The sequence below is a fragment of the Symphalangus syndactylus genome, chromosome X, assembly GCF_028878055.3.
Source record: "Symphalangus syndactylus isolate Jambi chromosome X, NHGRI_mSymSyn1-v2.1_pri, whole genome shotgun sequence".
NCBI lineage: Eukaryota > Metazoa > Chordata > Mammalia > Primates > Hylobatidae > Symphalangus > Symphalangus syndactylus.
Genome location: NC_072447.2, coordinates 83,127,871 through 83,147,561, shown reverse-complemented (window position 1 = coordinate 83,147,561; position 19,691 = coordinate 83,127,871). Strand labels below are relative to the sequence as shown.

The window sequence follows — 19,691 nt, the reverse complement described above, 5'->3', positions numbered from 1 at the left end:
AAACGGATGTATTCCTGGACACATACAGCCACCCAAGACTAAACCAGGAAGAAGTCAAATCCTTGAATAGACCAATAACAAGTTCTGAAATTGAGGCAGTAATTAATAGTCTACCAACCAAAAAAGCCCAGGACAAAAGAAATTCACAGTTGAATATTACCAGAGGTACAAAAAGAAGCTAGTACCATTTCTTCTGAAACTATTCCAAATAATAGAAAAAAGAGGGACTCCTCGCGAACTCATTTCATGAGGTCAGCATCATGCTGATACCAAAACCTGGCACAGACACAAGAAAAAAAGAAAACATCAGGCCAATATCCCTGATGAACATTGATGCAGAAATCCTCAATAAAATACTGGCACACCAAATCCAGCAGAACATCAAAAAGTTTATCTACCACAATCAAGCTGGCTTCATTCCTGGAATACAAGGCTGGTTAAAAATATGCAAATCAATAAATGTAATCCATTACATAAACAGAAGTAATGAAAAAAACCACATGATTATCTAAATAGATGGAGAAAAGGCCTTCAATAAAATTCAATATTTCTTTATGAAAAAACTCTTGATAAGCTAGGTATTGATGGAACATATTTCAAAATAATAAGAACTGTTTATGACAAACTCACAGCCAATATCATACTGAATGGGCAAAAGCTGGAAACATTCCCTTTGAAAACTGGGACAAGACTAGGATATTCCTTCTCACTTTTTTTTTTTTTTTTTTTTTTTTTTTTTTTTTTTTTTAGCATAGTATTGGAAATTCTGGCCAGGGCAATCAGGCAAGGGAAAAAGTAAAAATAAAAAGTATTCAAATAGGAAAAGAGGAAGTCAAATTGTCTCTGTTTGCAGGTGACATGATTGTATATTTAGAAAACCCCATTAGCTCAGCTCCAAAACTCCATAAGCTGGTAAACAACTTCAGCAAATTCTCAGCATATAAAATCAATGTGCAAAAATCACAAGCATTCCTATACATCAAAAATAGACAAGCAGAAGGCCAAAACATAAATGAACTCCCATTCACAATTGCTACAAAGAGAATGAAATATCTAGGAATACATCTAACAAGGGATGTGAAGGACTTCAACTATAAACCACTGCTCAAGGAAATAAGAAAGGACACACAAATGGAAAAACATTCCATCCTCATGGATAGAATGAATCAATATCATTAAAATGATCATACTGCTCAAAGTAATTTATAGATTCCATGCTATTCCCATCAAACTACCACTGACATTCTTCACAGAATTTAAAAAAAACTCCTTTAAATTTCATAGGGAACAAAAAACAACCCGTATAGCCAAGACAATCCTAAGAAAAAAAAAATGAAACAAAGCTAGAGGCATCACACTACCAAACTTCAAACTATACCATAAGGCTACAGTAACCAAAATGGCATGTTATGGGTACCAAAACAGACATATAGATCAATGGAACAGAACAGAGACCACAGAAATATCACCACACATCTACAAACATCTGATTTTCAACAAACCTGACAAAAATTAGCAATGGAAAAAGAATTCCTTATTTAACAAATGGCTCTGGGAAAACTGGCTGGCCATATGCAGAAAACTGAAACTGGACCTCTGCCCTAGACATTATACAAAAATTAACTCAAGATGGATTAAAGACTTAAATGTAAAATGCAAAACCATAAATACCCTAGAAGAAAACCTAGGTAAAACCATTCAGGACATAGGCATTGGGAAAGCTTTCTTGACAAAATGCCAGAAAAAATTGCAACAAAAGCCAAAATTGACAGATGAAATATAATTAAACTAAAGAGCTTCTGCACAGCAAAAGAAACTATTATCAGAGTGAACAAGCAACCTACAGAATGGGAGAAAATTTTTGCAATCTACCTATCTGACAAAGGTCTAATCTCCAGAATCTACAAAGAACATAAACACACTTTTACACTGTTGGTGGGACTGTAAACTAGTTCAACCATTGTGGAAGTCAGTGTGGCGATTCCTCAGGGATCTCGAACTAGAAATACCATTTGACCCAGCCATCCCATTACTGGGTATATACCCAAAGGACTATAAATCATGCTGCTATAAAGACACATGCACACGTATGTTTATTGCGGCACTATTCACAATAGCAAAGAGTTGGAACCAACCCAAATGTCCAACAACGATAGACTGGATTAAGAAAATGTGGCACATATACACCATGGAATACTATGCAGCCATAAAAAATGATGAGTTCGTGTCCTTTGTAGGGACATGGATGAAACTGGAAAACATCATTCTCAGTAAACTATCGCAAGGACAAAAAACCAAACACCGCATGTTCTCACTCATAGGTGGGAATTGAACAATGAGAACTCATGGACACAGGAAGGGGAACATCACACTCCGGGGACTGTTGTGGGGTGGGGGGAGGGGGGAGGGACAGCATTAGGAGATACACCTAATGCTAAATGACGAGTTAATGGGTGCAGGAAATCAACATGGCACATGGATACATATGTAACAAACCTGCACATTGTGCACATGTACCCTAAAACCCTAAAGTATAATAAAAAAAATAAAATTAAAAAAAAAAAAAAAAAAAGAACATAAACAAATTTATATGAAAAAAGCAACAGCCCTCTCAAGAAGTAGGCAAAGGCTATCAACAGACATTTCTCAAAAGAAGACATTTATGCAGCCAACAAACATGAAAAAAGCTTAACATCACTGATAGTTACAAAAATGCAAGTCAAAGCCACAATGAGATACGATATCATGCCAGTCAGAATGGCAATTATTAAAAAGGCAAGAAAAAACAGATGTTGAAGAGGCTGTAGAGAAATAGAAACACTTTTACAATGTTGGTTGGAATGTAAATTATTTCAACAATTGTGGAAGATAGTGTGACAATTCCTCAAGGACCTACAACCAGAAATATCATTTGACCCAGCAATCCCACTACTGGGTATATAACCAAAGGATTATAAATCATTCTACTATAAAGACACATGTACACGCATGTTTATTGCAGCACTATTTACAATTGCAAAGACATGGAACCAACCCAAATGCCCATCAATGATAGGCTGGATTAAGAAAATGTGGCACATATACACCATGGAATACTATGCAGCCATAAAAAAGGATGAGTTCATGTCCTTTGTAGGGACATGGATGAAGCTGGAAACCATCTTTCTCAGCAAACTATCGGAAGGACAGAAAACCAAACACCGCATGTTCTCACTCATAGGTGGGAATTGAACAATGAGAATACTTGGACACAGGAAGGGGAACATCACACCCCGGGGCCTGTCGTGGGAGAAGGGGGGAGGGATAGCATTAGGAGATACACCTAATGTAAATGATGAGTTAATAGGTGCAGCACACCAACATGGCATATGTATACATATGTAACAAACCTGCACATTGTGCACATGTACCCTAGAACTTAAAGTATAACATTAATAAAAAATAAACCCCTCTGACATGAAAAAAAAGAGGTTCTGTTTTGATGTAATTCCAAGATTTGCTTCAAGATTTAGAGCTTGTTTTAGCAGTTCTTGTAGTGCTGGCTTGGTAGAGGCAAATTCTCTCAGCATTTGTTTGAAAAAGACTCTATCTTTCCTGCATTTACAAAGCATAGTTTTGCTGGATACAAAATTCTTAGCTGATCATTGTTTTGTTTGAGGAGGCTGAAGATAGGGCTCCTCTCCCTTCTAGCTTGTTGGGTTTCTGCTGAGAAATCTGCTGTTAATCTGATAGGTTTTCCTTTATAGGTTACTTCAGATTTTAAGATTCTTTCTATCATCTTAACTTTAGATAACATGAAGACAACGTGCCTAGGCGATGATCTTTTTGTGATGAATTTCCCAGGTTTTCTTTGAGCTTCTTGCATTTGGATGTCTAGATTTAGCAAGGCCAGGGAAGTTTTTTTCAATTATACTCTTCAATACATTTTACAAACTTCATATTTCTCTTTTTCCTCAGGATGGCTGACTATTCTTAGGTTTTGTCATTTATCATAATCCCAGAATTCTTGAAGGCTTTGTTCATATTTTTTTTATTTGTCATTGTTGGATTGGGTTAATTTGAAAACCTTTTCTTTGAGTTCTGAAATTCTTTCTTCTGCTTGTTCAATTCTATTGTTGAGACTTTCTAGGGCATTTTGCATTTCTATAAGTGCTCCAATGTTTCCTGAAGTTTTGATTGTTTTTATTTATTTATGCTATCCATTTCATTGAATATTTCTCCCTTCACCTCTTTATTTATTTTTTTAATTTCCTTACATTCAGCTTTGCCTTTCTCTGGTGCCTTCCTGATTAGCTTAATAGGTAGTCTTCTGCATTCTTTTTCAGGTAAATCAGGGACTTCTTCTTGGTTTGGATTCATAGCTGGTGAGCTAGTGTGATTTTGTGGGGATGTTAAAGAACTTTGTTTTTTCATATTACCAGAGTTGGTTTTCTGGTTCATTCTCATTTGGGTAGGCTCTGTCACAGGGAAGGTCTAGGGCTGAAGGCTGCTGTTCAGATTGTTTTGTCTCACTGGGTGTTCCCTTGTAGTGCTCTCCTCCTTTTTCTATGGATGTGTTTTCCTGAGAGCCAAGCTGTAGTGATTATTATCTCTCTTCTGGATCTAGCCACCCAGCAAGTCTACTAGGCTCTGGGCTGGTACTGGGGGTTATCTGCACAGAGTCCTGTGATGTGTACCATCTGTGGGTCTCTCAGCCATGGATACCGGCACCTGTCCTGGTGGAGGTGGCAGGGGGGTGAAATGGACTCTGCGAGGGTTCTTAGCTTTGGTGGTTTAATTCACTATTTTTGTGCTAGTTGGCCTGTGAGGTGCTTTCCTGAGAGCATCAGCTGTGGTAGTATGGGGAGAAACAAGTGGTGAGTGGGGCCCTAGAACTCCCAAGAGTATATGCCCTTTGTCTTCAGTTACCAGGGTGCGTAGGGGAAGACCATTGTGTGGGGGCAGGGATAGGGATGGTTGAGCTCAGACTCTCTCCTTGGGCATGTCTTGCTGTGGCTGCTGTGGGGGATGGGGATGAGGTTCCCAGGTCAATGGAGTTATGCTCTTAGGAAGATTATGGCTGCCTCTACTGTGTCACACAGGCTATCAGGGAAGTGGGGGAAAGCTAGCAGTCACAGGCCTAACCCAGCTCCCACTCAACCCAAAGGGCTTGGCTGGAGGTTTCCTTTTCCTTGTGGCCTTTTCCCAGTGCCTCTTGCAGTCCTCTTCAAGAACCCCTGTGAGGCAAAGCAGAAATGGCTTGCTAGGGAACCCAGTGAGCCAACAGGGCTTTTCCTGCTGCTTTCTCTACCCCCATATTTCACTACGCTCTCTAAATTGACTCCACTCCAGGTAAGGTCAAAATATTCTCCTCTAATCTAGACCTTCAGGTTTCCCAGTGGGGGAGTGTGTTCAGGGGTGGATGATCTCCCTTTCCCAATTCCAGTTTGGGCACTCACAGTATTTGGGGTGTCTCCTGGGTCCCGCAGGAGCAAACCACTTCCTTCAGATGGACTGTGGGTTCTCTTGGTTTTCCTAATGTAGTCCTGCAGTCGTTCTGAAGCAAAAGTTCATGATGCAAGCCTACACATAGCCTGGTATACTATCAGATAAGCCTTGTTGCTCTCCTGTTGAACATGAACATTTTCACACATCACCAACTTCAGATAAGACCAATCTATGACCAAAACTGATCAAGACAAAAACATGACTACTGTATAATCAGATCTGAGCACATTAAAATATGAAGATTGTCTCTGGAACAAAAATTACCCAGCATACCTATATCCTTGCTAACATGAGTGAGTGCCACTCCTTTACCAATTATATTCTTAGCCTTATTCTAAGCTTCTGTCCTTCTAGATAAGATTTGTTAAGACAACCAAACATAGAATTGCCCTAGTTCCTGTCAGAATCCAATCCTGAGTGAACACCCACATCCTTTACATCCTCCACCAAATCACACAAATGAAGCTCAGATCTCATAATAAGTCCTTTCACATCCACTTACTGAGACAATTCTCCATAATGTGTGCTATCCCTTTAATGAGTAATAAACCCAATTTGTTCAACTACAGGTATATCCTTGGTTGTCAATATCTAGAGGGCATTTATACTCAAAAGCCAATATGCTTAGAGATCAAAATACATGAAGGGGTACACCATATTAAGGGATTGTAAGACTTGATATTTTAAAAATACTGACTATCTTAAATTAGGAAGTGACAAAATTCCAAGGCTTCTCAAGTATGAATGTTGATAATTCCAAAATTTAAATAAAATGCAATGGGGCATGAATAGTCAATGTAATTTTGAATAAGAACTAGAAGACTAACATTACCATATATTAATACCTGTCAAATTAAAACAATTAACACAGTGTGGTATTATTGCAAGATAAACAACCTGACAAATGGAACAACATTGAGAAGATATAAAGAAGCCCATACATATTTGATCACCTGATTTATGACAAGCATGATACTACAATGCCATGATGAAAGCTGGGTTTTCTTTTTTGCAATAATGGTGCTTGATAGATTGAAAATTGGTATGGCATTTTACCATTTACCATGTCGTGAAAATAAAATGAAAACTCGACCTCTTACCTGACATCATACTCAAAAATAAATTCCAGATAAGTTTTAGATCTCAAAATAAAAGGTAAAACAATAAATCATATTTGAAGAAGGCATAGAAATACCTCATTGTCACCTTGGTATATGCAAAGATTTTTTAAACATAGCTCAAAAAGCACTAATCACATAGGAAATTAATTGATAATGTGGACTACACAATGACTAAGAACTTCTGCTCATTGAAAGATAATATTAAGACTGTGAAAATGTAACCCATATATGAGATAAAACATTTGCAGTACACGTATTTGACAAAAGACTTGTATCCATAAAGTACAAAACTTAACAAGTCAACAAGAAAAGAAAGACAGATCAGTCGAAAAAAATGGGCAAAACACTTGAACAAGTATCTCACAAAAGAGAATATCCAAGTGGCTGATAAACACATAAAAATGAGCTCAATGTTATTTGTTACCAGTGATAGGTAAATTAAAATGATCATACCATACCGCTTCACCACTCATTAAAATAGTTATCATGAAAAAGGGGAAAAAAAACAAGTATTGGTTAAGACATGGAGAAACCAGAACACTCATTCTCTGCTTATGAGAGTACAAATTGGTGTGACTCCTTCTGGAAACTCTTCAAAGTAGCTGAAAGTATGCATAATCTGTGATCCAAAAATTGTGTTCCTAAGTACCCAATACGAGTGTATGCAAAAGTTCATGAAATGACATATACTAGAATATTAAAAGCAGCACTATTTATTCCAAAAACTGGAAATTGCCCAAATGCCCATTGCCATTATAATGAGTAAAAATAGATATGTTCACAAAATAGAAAGCTATAAGGCAAACAATTGAATGTTTTATAATCATAAACAACAATATGCATGAATCTCACAAACATAATATTCACTAAAAGATGCTAGACATGAAAATAACTATACTGTATAATTCCAATTATATAAAGTTTAGAAATGGGCAAAAATGGATCTATGGTGTTAAAACTTAAGATGACGTTTACTCTTGGGACAGAGGGTCTTCAAATGAGTGGAAGGAGGTGTAAGGGGGACTTCTGGTTGCTGGTAATATTCTGTTTGTTGACTGGCTGCTTGTCATACAAATATGTCCAATTTATGAAAATTAATCGACCTGCATAATTATAATTTACACACTTTTATATAGAAATGTTGTATTTTAATAAAAGTATGAAAAAAGAGAAAATTAGAAGAACATATACTAAAATGTTAAAAACAAATATCTCGGGTGGGTGGAAACATGGATATTCAAAAAAATTTTGACACGTTCTTGTATATTCCAACCTAATAATAATCAGGTCTTGTTATTTGAAATTGAATAACTATTATTGCTTAAAAATGAATTGAATCTAAATGCTTATTATAATTTTAGATATAAACAAATAAATATAAAAATTTGGGGTATAGCTACCACAATATTATAGCCATACAGTGTCATCCAGGGATGATGTTTTATGTATGTGAATTTTCTATGTAATTATAATATTCACTTGAGCATCAATCCTTTTTTTTAAAAGTTATGATTTTCTGGATTTAAAATTCTGTAATACTTATTTATCTGCCCTCTTAAACAAAAGTTAACTTTTCTTGATAAGTCAAGGTCATTTATGATTATACTATACAGTAAAGAATTTGAGAAAAATTAGAACATCTAGGCATTTCCGTCCTTGCATTGAATGCCCTCAGATAACATAGTATTTCAGTCACAATGTCAGCTTTGAACATTGTTTCCATCTCCTTCCATTTGAATTATCTACCAATTATCACTTCTTGGGGCTACCTTCTAGCTACTCATACTCCCATACTTCTTAATATTCTGCCTTTAATATCCATTAGCCTGATAAGATAAATGACCAGCTTTTTATGAAAAGTGTTTTTTAAAAAGCTAAATATGAGTAAAGAAAAAATTATAATGATATACCACAATGCACCCACCAGAATGCCTACAATCAAACAGAACAATAATACCAAGTGTAGACAAGAATACTAAGCAATAGAAATTCTTATGCACTACATGGAGTACAAATTGATGCAAGAATTTTGAAAAACTCTCTGGTAATATCTATGAAAACTAAAAATATACATACTTGTGACCTAGTAATTTTACTCATAGACTTATTTCCAACATAAATATACACATAAACTAAAAGCAAAGTGCAAAAAGGTTCATAGTAGCATTACTTGCAATAGCCGCAAATGGGAAACAAGGCAAATGCCCATCAACAGTTGACAGGATAAGTTGTGGTACATATTTCTACAATGGCAAACTATATAGTAATGATAATGAACAAACTACTTTTATACACAACGTGGGTAAATAACACAGTGTAGGATTTTGTTGGAAAAAGAGAACTACAAATAAATATATGATATATAATTCTACTAATATTAGTCAAAGTTTGGGTGGAGGCAAAACTAACTGTGATGCTAGAAGTCTGAACAGGGGTTTTCTCTCAGGACAAATGAGTGGGGAGATTGGGAGGGAGTGTCATGGGAGCTTCTGAGATGCTGTTAATGGTCTGTTTCTTGAGTGGCATCATGGTCAGATGGTATGTTAATTTTATCATAATTTATCAAGCTCTATATTCATGATTTGTTTACTCTGTGTATGCCATATTTCAATATTAAAGTGAAAAAACACTTTATTAAAATTGTTCTTGAAATGTATAAAAAGGAGGTCAGGAAGCATCAAAAGAAGTTCAGAACGGAGAGCATGATCTCATCTTTTTTACATTATACTTAAAGAGCGGAAAACATGCCATATGTCATAGTCACAGAGACAGCTTTTTGTTATTCATTTAACAATAACTAGAACTTTTTAGAAACTTATAGAATAGAAATAGCTGAGATGAGAAGTGTAGCTCAATATGGCCAGGAAGAAGGTATCATGGAAGGATGTGCTGGGGAATAAAGATGAAGATAGAGAGCCAAGTAGCGACCAACTTGTTAAGGGTTTCAATGCTGTGGAATGGGATCAGGATGTCATTTCAGAGATAAGATGCTGCCATTCAATGTTGCTTTTCTTTATTAGATGGAGGGAGTAGTAGGAGGTTCAACTCATGACAAACTGTGAGCTGAATTTCAAGGGGAAAATGTACCAAATTGTTTGTTTTTATTTGTTTTTGTTTATAACTAGAGAGCTTAAAGATCTTATCTGAATTTGCCCCCGGGAAGCACCTATCTAAGACAAGGAAGAGGAACCCTTCTGCGGAAGGGTAAAGACCAGGGCGAAGGGCCCCATCAATTCTGGCCTTAATCATACCTTTGTAGCAGCTTGGAAGACAGTGCTGGTTTCTACAACACTCTCCCTGAAAAAAGGATCAGCATACAAACCACGCATTTCTACCTTCTAGAACATGCACATTCATTTGTGTAAACATTGATCTCTTTAGCCTAGTTTGACTAAATTCGTGGCCCTGAGCTACCTACTTCAGTACTGAAGAAAGCACCTGGGATGTAGACAATTTCAGAGGTGAGTAACCCCCACATGTGAAGACAGTGGCCTCTGAAGGAATTCCAGGGCATAAGATTACTGAATGTAATGTTCCGTGGAATGTAACAGTATTCATTACCATCAAGAATTTAAGGAAGAATTTCAATTGTAACTGCAGATGGCAACCCTATATAAATCTTTTCTCTTTCCAAAGCAGCACTGAAAAATGCAACCATCATAGTCTTCAACTTGATGATTGAAGTCTAGGATTACACCTATGTTTTAGCCCAACTATTTTAGTAGAGCTCTCAGAAAATAAAGCAGCTGACTCACCTCTTCCTGGCAAAAGTGTTTGGATTATGCCTCCCCAAACACACGTGTGCTGGCACGCATACACATACATAAACCCTCTGAATAAATAGCTTCTATTCTGATGCTGCCATTCCTGCCCTGTGGGGCCACAACAAGCTTTGACTTACTAAGTGAAGAATAGAAAATCCAATCCTTACTGTCTAGCAACCTTCATCCTCATCTCCCACCCATTCTAGTGCACTCTGGCTCTAGTCACCCTGGTGAGTGGCTGTTACACAAACTTGTACCTACACTCCTCTAGGCCTTTCCTGTTGCTGTTACTTCAGGTTAGAATACTACTATAAACCCTTCCCATTTATTCATCACTTAGAGCTCAACTCCTTCTTGGGGCTTTATTGGAAACTGCCCGCAATTTAACATACCCCAGACTAAGCTGTAATTCATTACTTACCTCTGTGTTTATATCACATGTTAATTGACCCACCATCAGAGCACCTATTTTCATCTATTTTATGAGTCATGTTTAATAAATAAGGTTAAAGATCAGATGGTGTGAGAGAAAGTAATATGCTTGAGACTGACAGACCTGAGTGGTCTCTTTCATTTATTGCTGCTTGACTTTGGACAAGTACATTTACCTCCATGACCCAGTTTCCTCATCTATAAAATGAGGATCATTAAGAGTAGCTACCTAAGAGCTAGCATTATATGAATAAGTATGAGGAAAGTGAAAGCACCAGAAAGAGTGCTTGCACATAGTCAGTGCTCCATAAGTGTTATCTCTCATTATTATTACCATTGTTTGAACCTACCCCAGAATGTAAGCTCCACACAAAAAGGGAAAAATCACTATGTTTGTATTCTGATGTACAGCACTCTGCCTGGTATGTGGCATGTGGTCAGTAAATATCTGTTGAGTGAATGGATGCTTTAACGAGTCTGTGAAATAATTCTAATCGTTAGCGCCCTCCTCCTCCTCCTCCTCCCTTCCTCCACCTTCTGCTCCTCCTCCTCCTCTCTGAATCCTCTACCGCCTGATAGCATGGCGCTTTATGCCCCACAGAAAAACTTCAAGTGGAGGGAGCATCACTGAACGGCTCCTGATCCCTTGACCCTTTTGCTATATCTGTTACTCCATTTCTCGAATTCTCTTCTCTAACAAGTTCGAGTTCAGCAGCAACCACTTCAACCAGCCTAGCCTGCCCTTCAGAGGTGAGGGTGCGGGAATGAGAGACAAGGCATGGAAGACAGGGAGTGGGGCGTGGCCACCACGATGCAAAGCCTGACTGAGCCTGCGTAGGCTGCAGCAAAATAACGCTCTGAGGCTTGCAGTCGTTGCTGGCCAGCGCTTGTGTAGAAAGATCGCTCTTCACACCAGATTTCACTTTTGATCCTTCCAGCTCCAGGGTCTCGGGCTTCAGCTTTGTGCCGAGGCACCAACACTGCTGCGGTCCTCTCTCCGACTGATCGCTGATCTCACCGTTCCCGCTCCTGGAACCATGTCTCTGGTAAGCCAGAATGCACGCCGCTGTAGCGCAGAGATCACTGCAGATTACCGCGACGGCAGAGGTGAAATACAAGCTACTAACGCCTCCGGGTCCCCCACCTCCATGCTAGTCGTTGATGCCCCCCAGTGCCCTCAGGCGCCAATCAACTCTCAGTGTGTCAACACTTCCCAGGCCATTCAGGACCCGAATGACCTGGAGGTCCTGATCGACGAGCAGTCCAGACGTTTGGGGGCGCTCAAGGTCCATGACCCTCTAGAAGACAGGTCGATTGCTTTGGTGAATTTCGTGAGAATGAAAAGCCAGAAGGAGGGGTCTATCCAGCAGTCCGAGATGCTGGAGTTTCTCAGAGAGTACTCAGATCAGTTCCCTGAGATCCTCAGACGAGCCTCAGCTCACCTGGACCAGGTCTTTGGGTTGAACCTGAGAGTTATTGATCCTCAGGCTGACACCTACAATTTAGTCAGCAAACGGGGTTCCCAGATCACCGATAGGATAGCAGAGTCCCTGGACATGCCAAAAGCAAGTCTCCTGGCCCTAGTCCTAGGCCACATCCTCTTGAATGGGAACCGAGCAAGAGAGGCGTCCATTTGGGACTTGCTGCTAAAAGTTGATATGTGGGATAAGCCTCAGAGGATCAACAACCTCTTTGGGAACACAAGAAACCTCCTCACTACTGACTTTGTGCGCATGCAATTCTTGGAGTACTGGCCGGTGTATGGCACTAATCCCCTTGAATTTGAGTTCTTGTGGGGCTCTAGAGCCCACAGGGAAATCACAAAGATGGAAGCCCTGAAGTTTGTGTCAGATGCCCATGATGAAGAACCCTGGAGCTGGCCAGAAGAATATAACAAGGCCCTGGAAGCTGACAAAACCAAAGAAAGAAGCCTGACTGCTGGCTTAGAGTTCTGGTCGGAGGACACTATGAATGATAAGGCAAATGATTTGGTCCAGTTGGCTATTAGTGTCACTGAGGAGATGCTGCCTATACATCAGGATGAGCTATTGGCTCACACTGGCAAAGAATTTGAGGATGTGTTCCCAAATATCCTCAATAGAGCTACTCTAATTCTTGATATGTTCTATGGGTTGTCTCTGATTGAGGTTGATACCAGTGAGCACATCTACCTCCTTGTCCAGCAACCAGAATCAGAGGAAGAGCAAGTGATGCTGGAGAGCCTGGGGAGACCCACTCAAGAATATGTAATGCCAATCCTAGGTTTGATCTTCCTGATGGGCAACCGTGTCAAAGAGGCCAATGTCTGGAACTTGCTTCGAAGATTTAGTGGGGATGTAGGGAGAAAGCATGCCATCACTTGTAAGCTTATGAGACAGCGCTATCTGGAATGCAGGCCACTGTCCTACTCTAACCCAGTTGAATATGAGCTTCTATGGGGTCCTCGAGCTCACCATGAAACCACCAAAATGAAAGTCTTGGAGTACATGGCCAGGCTCTACAGAAAGCGACCACAGGACTGGCCAGAACAATATAGGGAGGCTGTGGAAGATGAGGAGGCCCGAGCCAAATCTGAGGCAACTACCATGTTTTTCCTTGGCCCCACGTGAAGTCTAGGGAATATGTATCACTTCAGCTGAGTGGCATCAGTTAAAGATGCCTTGGTAAAATAGGCATTGGGGCTCTAAATTAGAATCCGGGGAGGGCTTGGGTGGGAAGTACGAACTGTGCTTGCTGTCTGTGTTCCAATTCTAGTAGTATTTCCTTCCTTTTAATATACTCTTGGATTAGGTTAATGATCAATATTTATAAATGGAATTTTTCATTTGCCATCCCGGTCTTGTTTCAGCATAAAAGTTCAGACAGCTCTGTAAAATGTATTGATAATATTTACATCTTTGAAATAATCAGTAAAATGGTCTGGTACAGGAGTTAAATAACAATGACACACACACAACAAAACAAACACAAAACCACTGATCTGTGATTGCTCTCCCTTTGTGTCTACTGTCATATACATATATACAACTATATATATATATATATACACAAATATATATATATATAAAACTGTCATTTACCTGTATTTGCAATAAAAGCATAATGAATTAGACACCATGCTTGTGCATTCGTTTATTCTATAGGCATTTATTAAGCACCTGCCATGCTCTGAGAACAGTGCTATGTGCTGGGAATATAAGAGTGAAGAAGACCCAGCTGGGCTCCAGGGCTTAAGGGGGAGGGCTCATGGAAGCAAACCAGCAATTATATTATGCTATGGAAAGTGGCATAATAGGCATAAGCTCAGAGTTCTATGAGAGTCCACAGGAATAACTCCCGATTTTAAGTGCTGGGAAGGTGATGGCGTCTAAGAAAGTCTGGGGAAGGTGCAGGGATATCAAGCCTGGATGAGTGGGAAAGTAGTCAGGAATAGTGGTGGGGAGGATGAAGTGGTATGGAGGGCTGGGGACAAAGTGTGCTTTAGTGACATCTATTGTAAGATCTGAGGTTGGGGAGAGGAAGGGAAGGACTGCTAGTGAAGACAGAGGCAGTGTGTAAAGCACCTGTGAAGAATTTGAAATAGCTCAGAAAGACAATGACTTTAAAGGAGGAGTGGGAGAAATAAGTCTGTGGCAGAGGTAACAAGGGCCCATATCCTCAGAGTGACTCTTGAGAGCCAACAATGGCCTTGCATCTTCAGTCAGACTGAACAATCTACCTGGAGGAACTCTGCAGGGGATCCTCTGCCAATGCAGTTTATTTCAGCACCCAAGCTGTTAAGGTGAGTGTTTGCATTTAGGCTCTCTTCATTCTGATCCCCCTTACAGCTTCTAACCTGGCTCGTAGCTCCCCATAAGCCTTTCCTAGAGAGCCAGCAGGTAACAATTTCTGAGAGGGAGCCCTGGTATAAGGATGAGTGTCACATGGAAAATCACTTATTACAGAGGGAGGGCTGCTGCCTACCGGTAGTGTAAGATGTATATGTCTTCATTTCCTGGCACACACAAGCTTTCTGCCTTTTTCATCCATTTAATCACCGGGGCTACACCCATCTGCTACCTCCTATTAGAAGGGAGAAAGTTGGAAAACATTCCTCACATTTTCATCAGCCTCAGGAAGAGAACGACACAATCGTTTCGCTGGGGGAGCGGCAGGCAGAAGGAAGATATGCCGTTTTGTATCCAAAGTCTGGCAGAAGCCTAATTAGAGCTGTCGGCTTGGGGATGCCACTGCGCAGGCGCACTCCGCGGTTGCCAGGGCAATACAGCCCAGTCTCAGTGATCTTCCCATCGGTAGCATTCCCAAGTCTGAATGCTAAGGGCAGGGCTTCTAGCGACGAGAAAATGAATAATTGGAAAGTCCGGTCTGAAAGGGTTCTTGAAAATGGGGTGGGGTGGGGTGGGTTTGCCAGGCGGGAGAGTATCCAACTCAAAATCTGGGACCTTAGAGCAAAGTCTTGCCTGTGTGCTAAACAGCAATTCTCTCATTCTTCAGCTCCCTTGGACTGTTAACCCATACATGCTTGTGAGATGGGAGAGGGGATGGAAGCAAGCACGTTAAGTTGCCAAGTTTTTTTTTACTCTGACTTTTTGGATTGGTGCAATTTCTGGGTCCACAAACATGTCAGCTCTTCTGGGGGGCTCCAGTAAAGAGAGAAAGAAATCTGCCAAGGGGAAAGTGTAGCATCTGGACAACAATGATCAATGTAATACTGCCAATTGTTTTAATGCTAAATATGTGTCAGGCACTGTGCTGGGTTCTTCATGTTCTTAGATCTAATCTTTCCACCATTTCTCTAAGACGCATTTTAATAGTCCCACTTAACACTACAGGAAACTGAGGCTTAACTAATATGCCCAAGGTCACACAGCCAGTCAATGAGAACTGGGCTTGGAGTCCAAGGATCCCCACTCTGGGCCTGCCCAATATTCCTCCTCAAATTTTCTGACTTTCTGAATATACAAAGAAAGGCTGCATGGTCAGAGTGGAGAAGCAAGATGATAGCACTCAGGAGAATGAAAGTGAAGCTGAAATTTCTCCAGGCTCTTCCTTGTTCCACCACTGGGGCTCCATGAGAGCTGTCTTGGTATAGAGTATGCATTTCTGTCCAATCTCCCTACTCTGCCCTATGAGTCTTCTCCAGCTGAACCTCTTCAAGCCTCCAGCCTTATCTGCTTATCTCATTTAGAGAGCGTAAAATATCATTGTTTCTGGAGCTCCGGAAGTGTTAAGTAATTTTTTTGGAATCCTGAAAGAACAATGACCTGAAAGAACTTCTGACCTGCCCAGGGTTGCTCAGAGTGCAAGAACAGAAGTGGGAAATAGCCCTGTGTCACAGAGACCACATGCACTTTCCCAGAAGTGACAAGAGTGAGACTTGCAGGGCACATGCCTATGGTGTGGGAAAAAGTATAGTCTCTCTGTGGCCACAGCCATTCCTTTGAAGACCAAGAGAGATTTGAGTACTCCCATCCTTTAGGCACCAATTTAGAATTAACACCCACTAAGAAACACTTAGGGGTAGAAGTGAGTGTCTGGTAAACAAGACTTACAGAGGATGCTGCACAAATTACTGTAATGTAAGTCACTATTAAGCCTTTAGAATACCAGACAAAATATCTTTCTTATCTTTGTGAACTCATTTGGAAAATGGAAAGGCCTGAGTTCATTTGCAGACTCTGCAGGCCATCAATATCCACCAAGTATTGAAGTTTTGGCCATGTTGGGGCTTGCAGAATAGGTATTGGTTAGATATGGATTCCTCATCCTGTATATATTCCATCCAGAGTTCCCTTTAACCTATGATTTGGATCCTTCCTAGGGAGACAACATGGAGAATATAATCACTTTCAGTTCCTGAGTCCTAGGAGTGCCCTCTTTCAGGGATGAGTGGTTAGAAAAGCCTTTCTTGCCCCTTCTCTACATCAGCTTCATACACACACAAGCCATCCGGAAATAAATATACAATCCAAGCAAAAGCTGAGCTATACTGGCATATGTGGATTTCAAGGAAATTCCCCCTGCCCCAAGGATTGCTGCCCCTAAATCCTCCAATACTGACAATCTAGACCAACTCATAAGTGTCTTTCACGTCCAGACAAGACCCCCACAGTCTCCTTCTTCCTTCTTAGAGGGGATCTCCAGACAGTAAGATTTCTCGTTGAAGAGGGTTTGTCTTCCGTCTCAATGAGTGCTCAACAATATCTTTAGGAATTCTCTGCAGGCAGTATTTGAAGTTAGTTGCCAAAAAAACGTTGCAAAAAAGTGTACCCTGAAATATTAATACTTTTGCTCTCTAGACACCATAGGAATAAACAAGCATCTGATAAGGATGGGGCAATATATTTGGAATGGTTAAGAACTCTAGATCTGGATGGTACTTTTTCTGTCACTTACTAGCTGTGTGAACTTGGGAAAGTTACTCACATCTTTCTAGGCCACTTAATGCTGTTTTCAATAAATTGATAGAAAATCCCAGTCACACATCTACCATATGACGATTTCAGAACTGTGACCCAAACCAGTTGTATCTTAGTCTAGTGATATTTCCATGCCATACAATTGCTTTTAAAACTACTACTTGTCAACACCTGGGTAGCTGAAGTCAAACAACTCCTGGGTTGTTAGAATCACTAGTCTTTGTTTTCTTTAGAAAATACTTCAGGCAAATGTTAACCCCAGGTGGTTATGAATTAGTGAGGTTTAGGTGCATCAAGAATATATTATTTGTAGACTCCAATACACAAGATATTTTTATGGAAGCTTATGAGTTGTCTATTTAAGCAGACCTCAGTGTCCTACAGGAAACCACCTGCCTACTTGCCACTCGGGGCTTCAGTCAGTGAAGATGATTTCCTTTCTAAGAGGGAAGAGTTAGGGAGGGAGTTGGGAGCTGAGGCCTAAGGTCCAAGCAGCCTCTTTCAAACTATTCTTCTTTTGAGAGCATCTTCTTTGGCATGGGCTAGACGGGATAAAGTTTCTGTCCTCTAAGTGTTCAATTCTTTTGTAATATAGAAGGGAAGGAGGATAGAGAAAGGGAAGACACAAGAATAGCCATTGTTTCTAAAGTTGACCTCTCTACTGAAGACTTGACCTGCTCAGGCCACAGCTCAGATGAGCTTATTTTCCTGTAGAGGCTGCAGGAAAATGGTGCCCTGGCGAAGGACCCAGCCTAGATTGCCTCCTTCTGCAAAATAAAGAAGGCTGCTGTCCTGGAAGAAGGTATTTATCATTCCAGCTGGTAAAGGAGATCACCCTGAGATCCAGCTGTGGGGGCCAGGTATGGAGAGCTGGTTGCACACAGGATTGTTCCCCTTTCTCTGGAATGGGGGTGGGGGTTGCAAAAAGCCTAGGAGGGAGGGAGTAAGAAAAATAATCTTTGGCAGGTTGTTAACATCAGCCATTTATATAATGTTTCCTCACATAAATATAGCCATGGACATCCTTATAGTTTCTAACAGGGGAGAACTGCAGAACTCCTAGAACTAACACTTCTGTCCAAACTCCTGTAGTAGTAAGAGATCTAACTAAACTCTAGCATAGTTTCTCACAGCCTAAGGCTGGGTCCCTATAATTGACCCCAAACCCCACTAAAATGACTGCCTGAGAAAGTTCAATGCTGCCAGGAAAATATACTGTTTGTTCTTGCCAAAATCTGATGATAAGACCCTGACCTCCCTTTTTTACAGCACTTACTAAAAAGGGCTTATTACGGTGAATATGTATATCTTACAATTTAGAAGTGTCTCTCCCAAGGACCTGAGAGCCATTTCTTTGAAATGTAATCAAGAAAGATAGGAACTCTGTCTTCCAGTCTCTGTGGAAGGACAAATCCTAACTTTGATAACTGCCGGCTAACAAACACAGATGGCCTAAGCACAGTGCATTCACACTGACCAATCTTTTGTAATTTTCACTTCTCTGACTCTACTCAGCCCCCAACATCACTCTCCCTTTAAAATGCCCAAACCACCTTTGCACAAATTGGAATGGAGCTCAGCTTTTTTCAGCATTGTTAGTAGTTACTGAATAAGATCTGTTTTCACTACTTTAAGTATCTTTGACATGGGGAGGATAAATAGTGGCCAGACATGTGCTGAATGAAGATAATTCACTCTCCAGCTCTGAGAGGGAACAAACTAGCTAGTCCCTGAGGTGAATGGTAAATCCAATACTTCTTTTCTAGATAGCCTTTGTTGCCTACTCCACCCACAAGGAACCACACCCAGCTTTGCCCAGCCCTCAGGTAGTTCCACTTGAGGCTGTCCTGCCCCCTGAAACCCCTATACACTGGAGAAGCCCAGAGATGTCTGGCGTATCTGAAGATCACTAATCCAGTTCAATTTAATAAGCAATTTTGAAACACTTGTTATATGCTGGCCTTGTTGTATTAGACACTGGGGTACAGGGATGAATTAGATGTGACCCCTGTCTAATCTGTGTTCTAACTCAATACTCAGCCTTGACTCTGTCAAAATATATGAGCAATCTATTAATGGTTTTATTTCAATGCATACCTGTTTCATTTATAAAATTTCCAGTTGTTTCTTTTTTAAAATATACCTTATTGTTAAAGAAGATTCCTGTTCTTGTCTTACAAATTACAGTCCCCTTTTCATCTCTTTCAATATTTAAACCAGATTTATCTTTAAAGTTATTTTTACAGTGATCTACTATTGTGTTTCATTAATTGTGAATTCTGCCATTTGTTGAGTCTGATTATTATCTAACACTTCAAACTATAAAACTACTACAAGAAAATATCACAGAAATTCTCCAAGACACTGGACTAGGCAAAGATTCGAGTAGTACCTCATAAGAAAGACAACCAAAGCAAAAATGGATAAATGAGATCATATCTAGTTAAAAGCCTTCTAAAAATTAGAGG

General features: G+C 40.1%; 1 protein-coding gene and 1 long non-coding RNA gene across 2 annotated transcripts in view; one reads left to right on the top strand and one right to left on the bottom strand.

Moving 5' to 3' along the window:
• The window catches only part of LOC134735997 (uncharacterized), a 366,473-nt gene that overhangs the window by 198,775 nt on the left and 148,007 nt on the right, over nt 1-19,691 (bottom strand). The gene's annotated exons all lie outside the window — the stretch shown is intronic.
• On the top strand, nt 11,646-13,916 carry MAGEE2 (MAGE family member E2). Its single transcript, XM_055268629.1, has one exon. It carries the CDS (start codon nt 11,842-11,844, stop codon nt 13,411-13,413), a length of 1,572 nt encoding a protein of 523 aa, XP_055124604.1. The 5' UTR covers nt 11,646-11,841; the 3' UTR covers nt 13,414-13,916.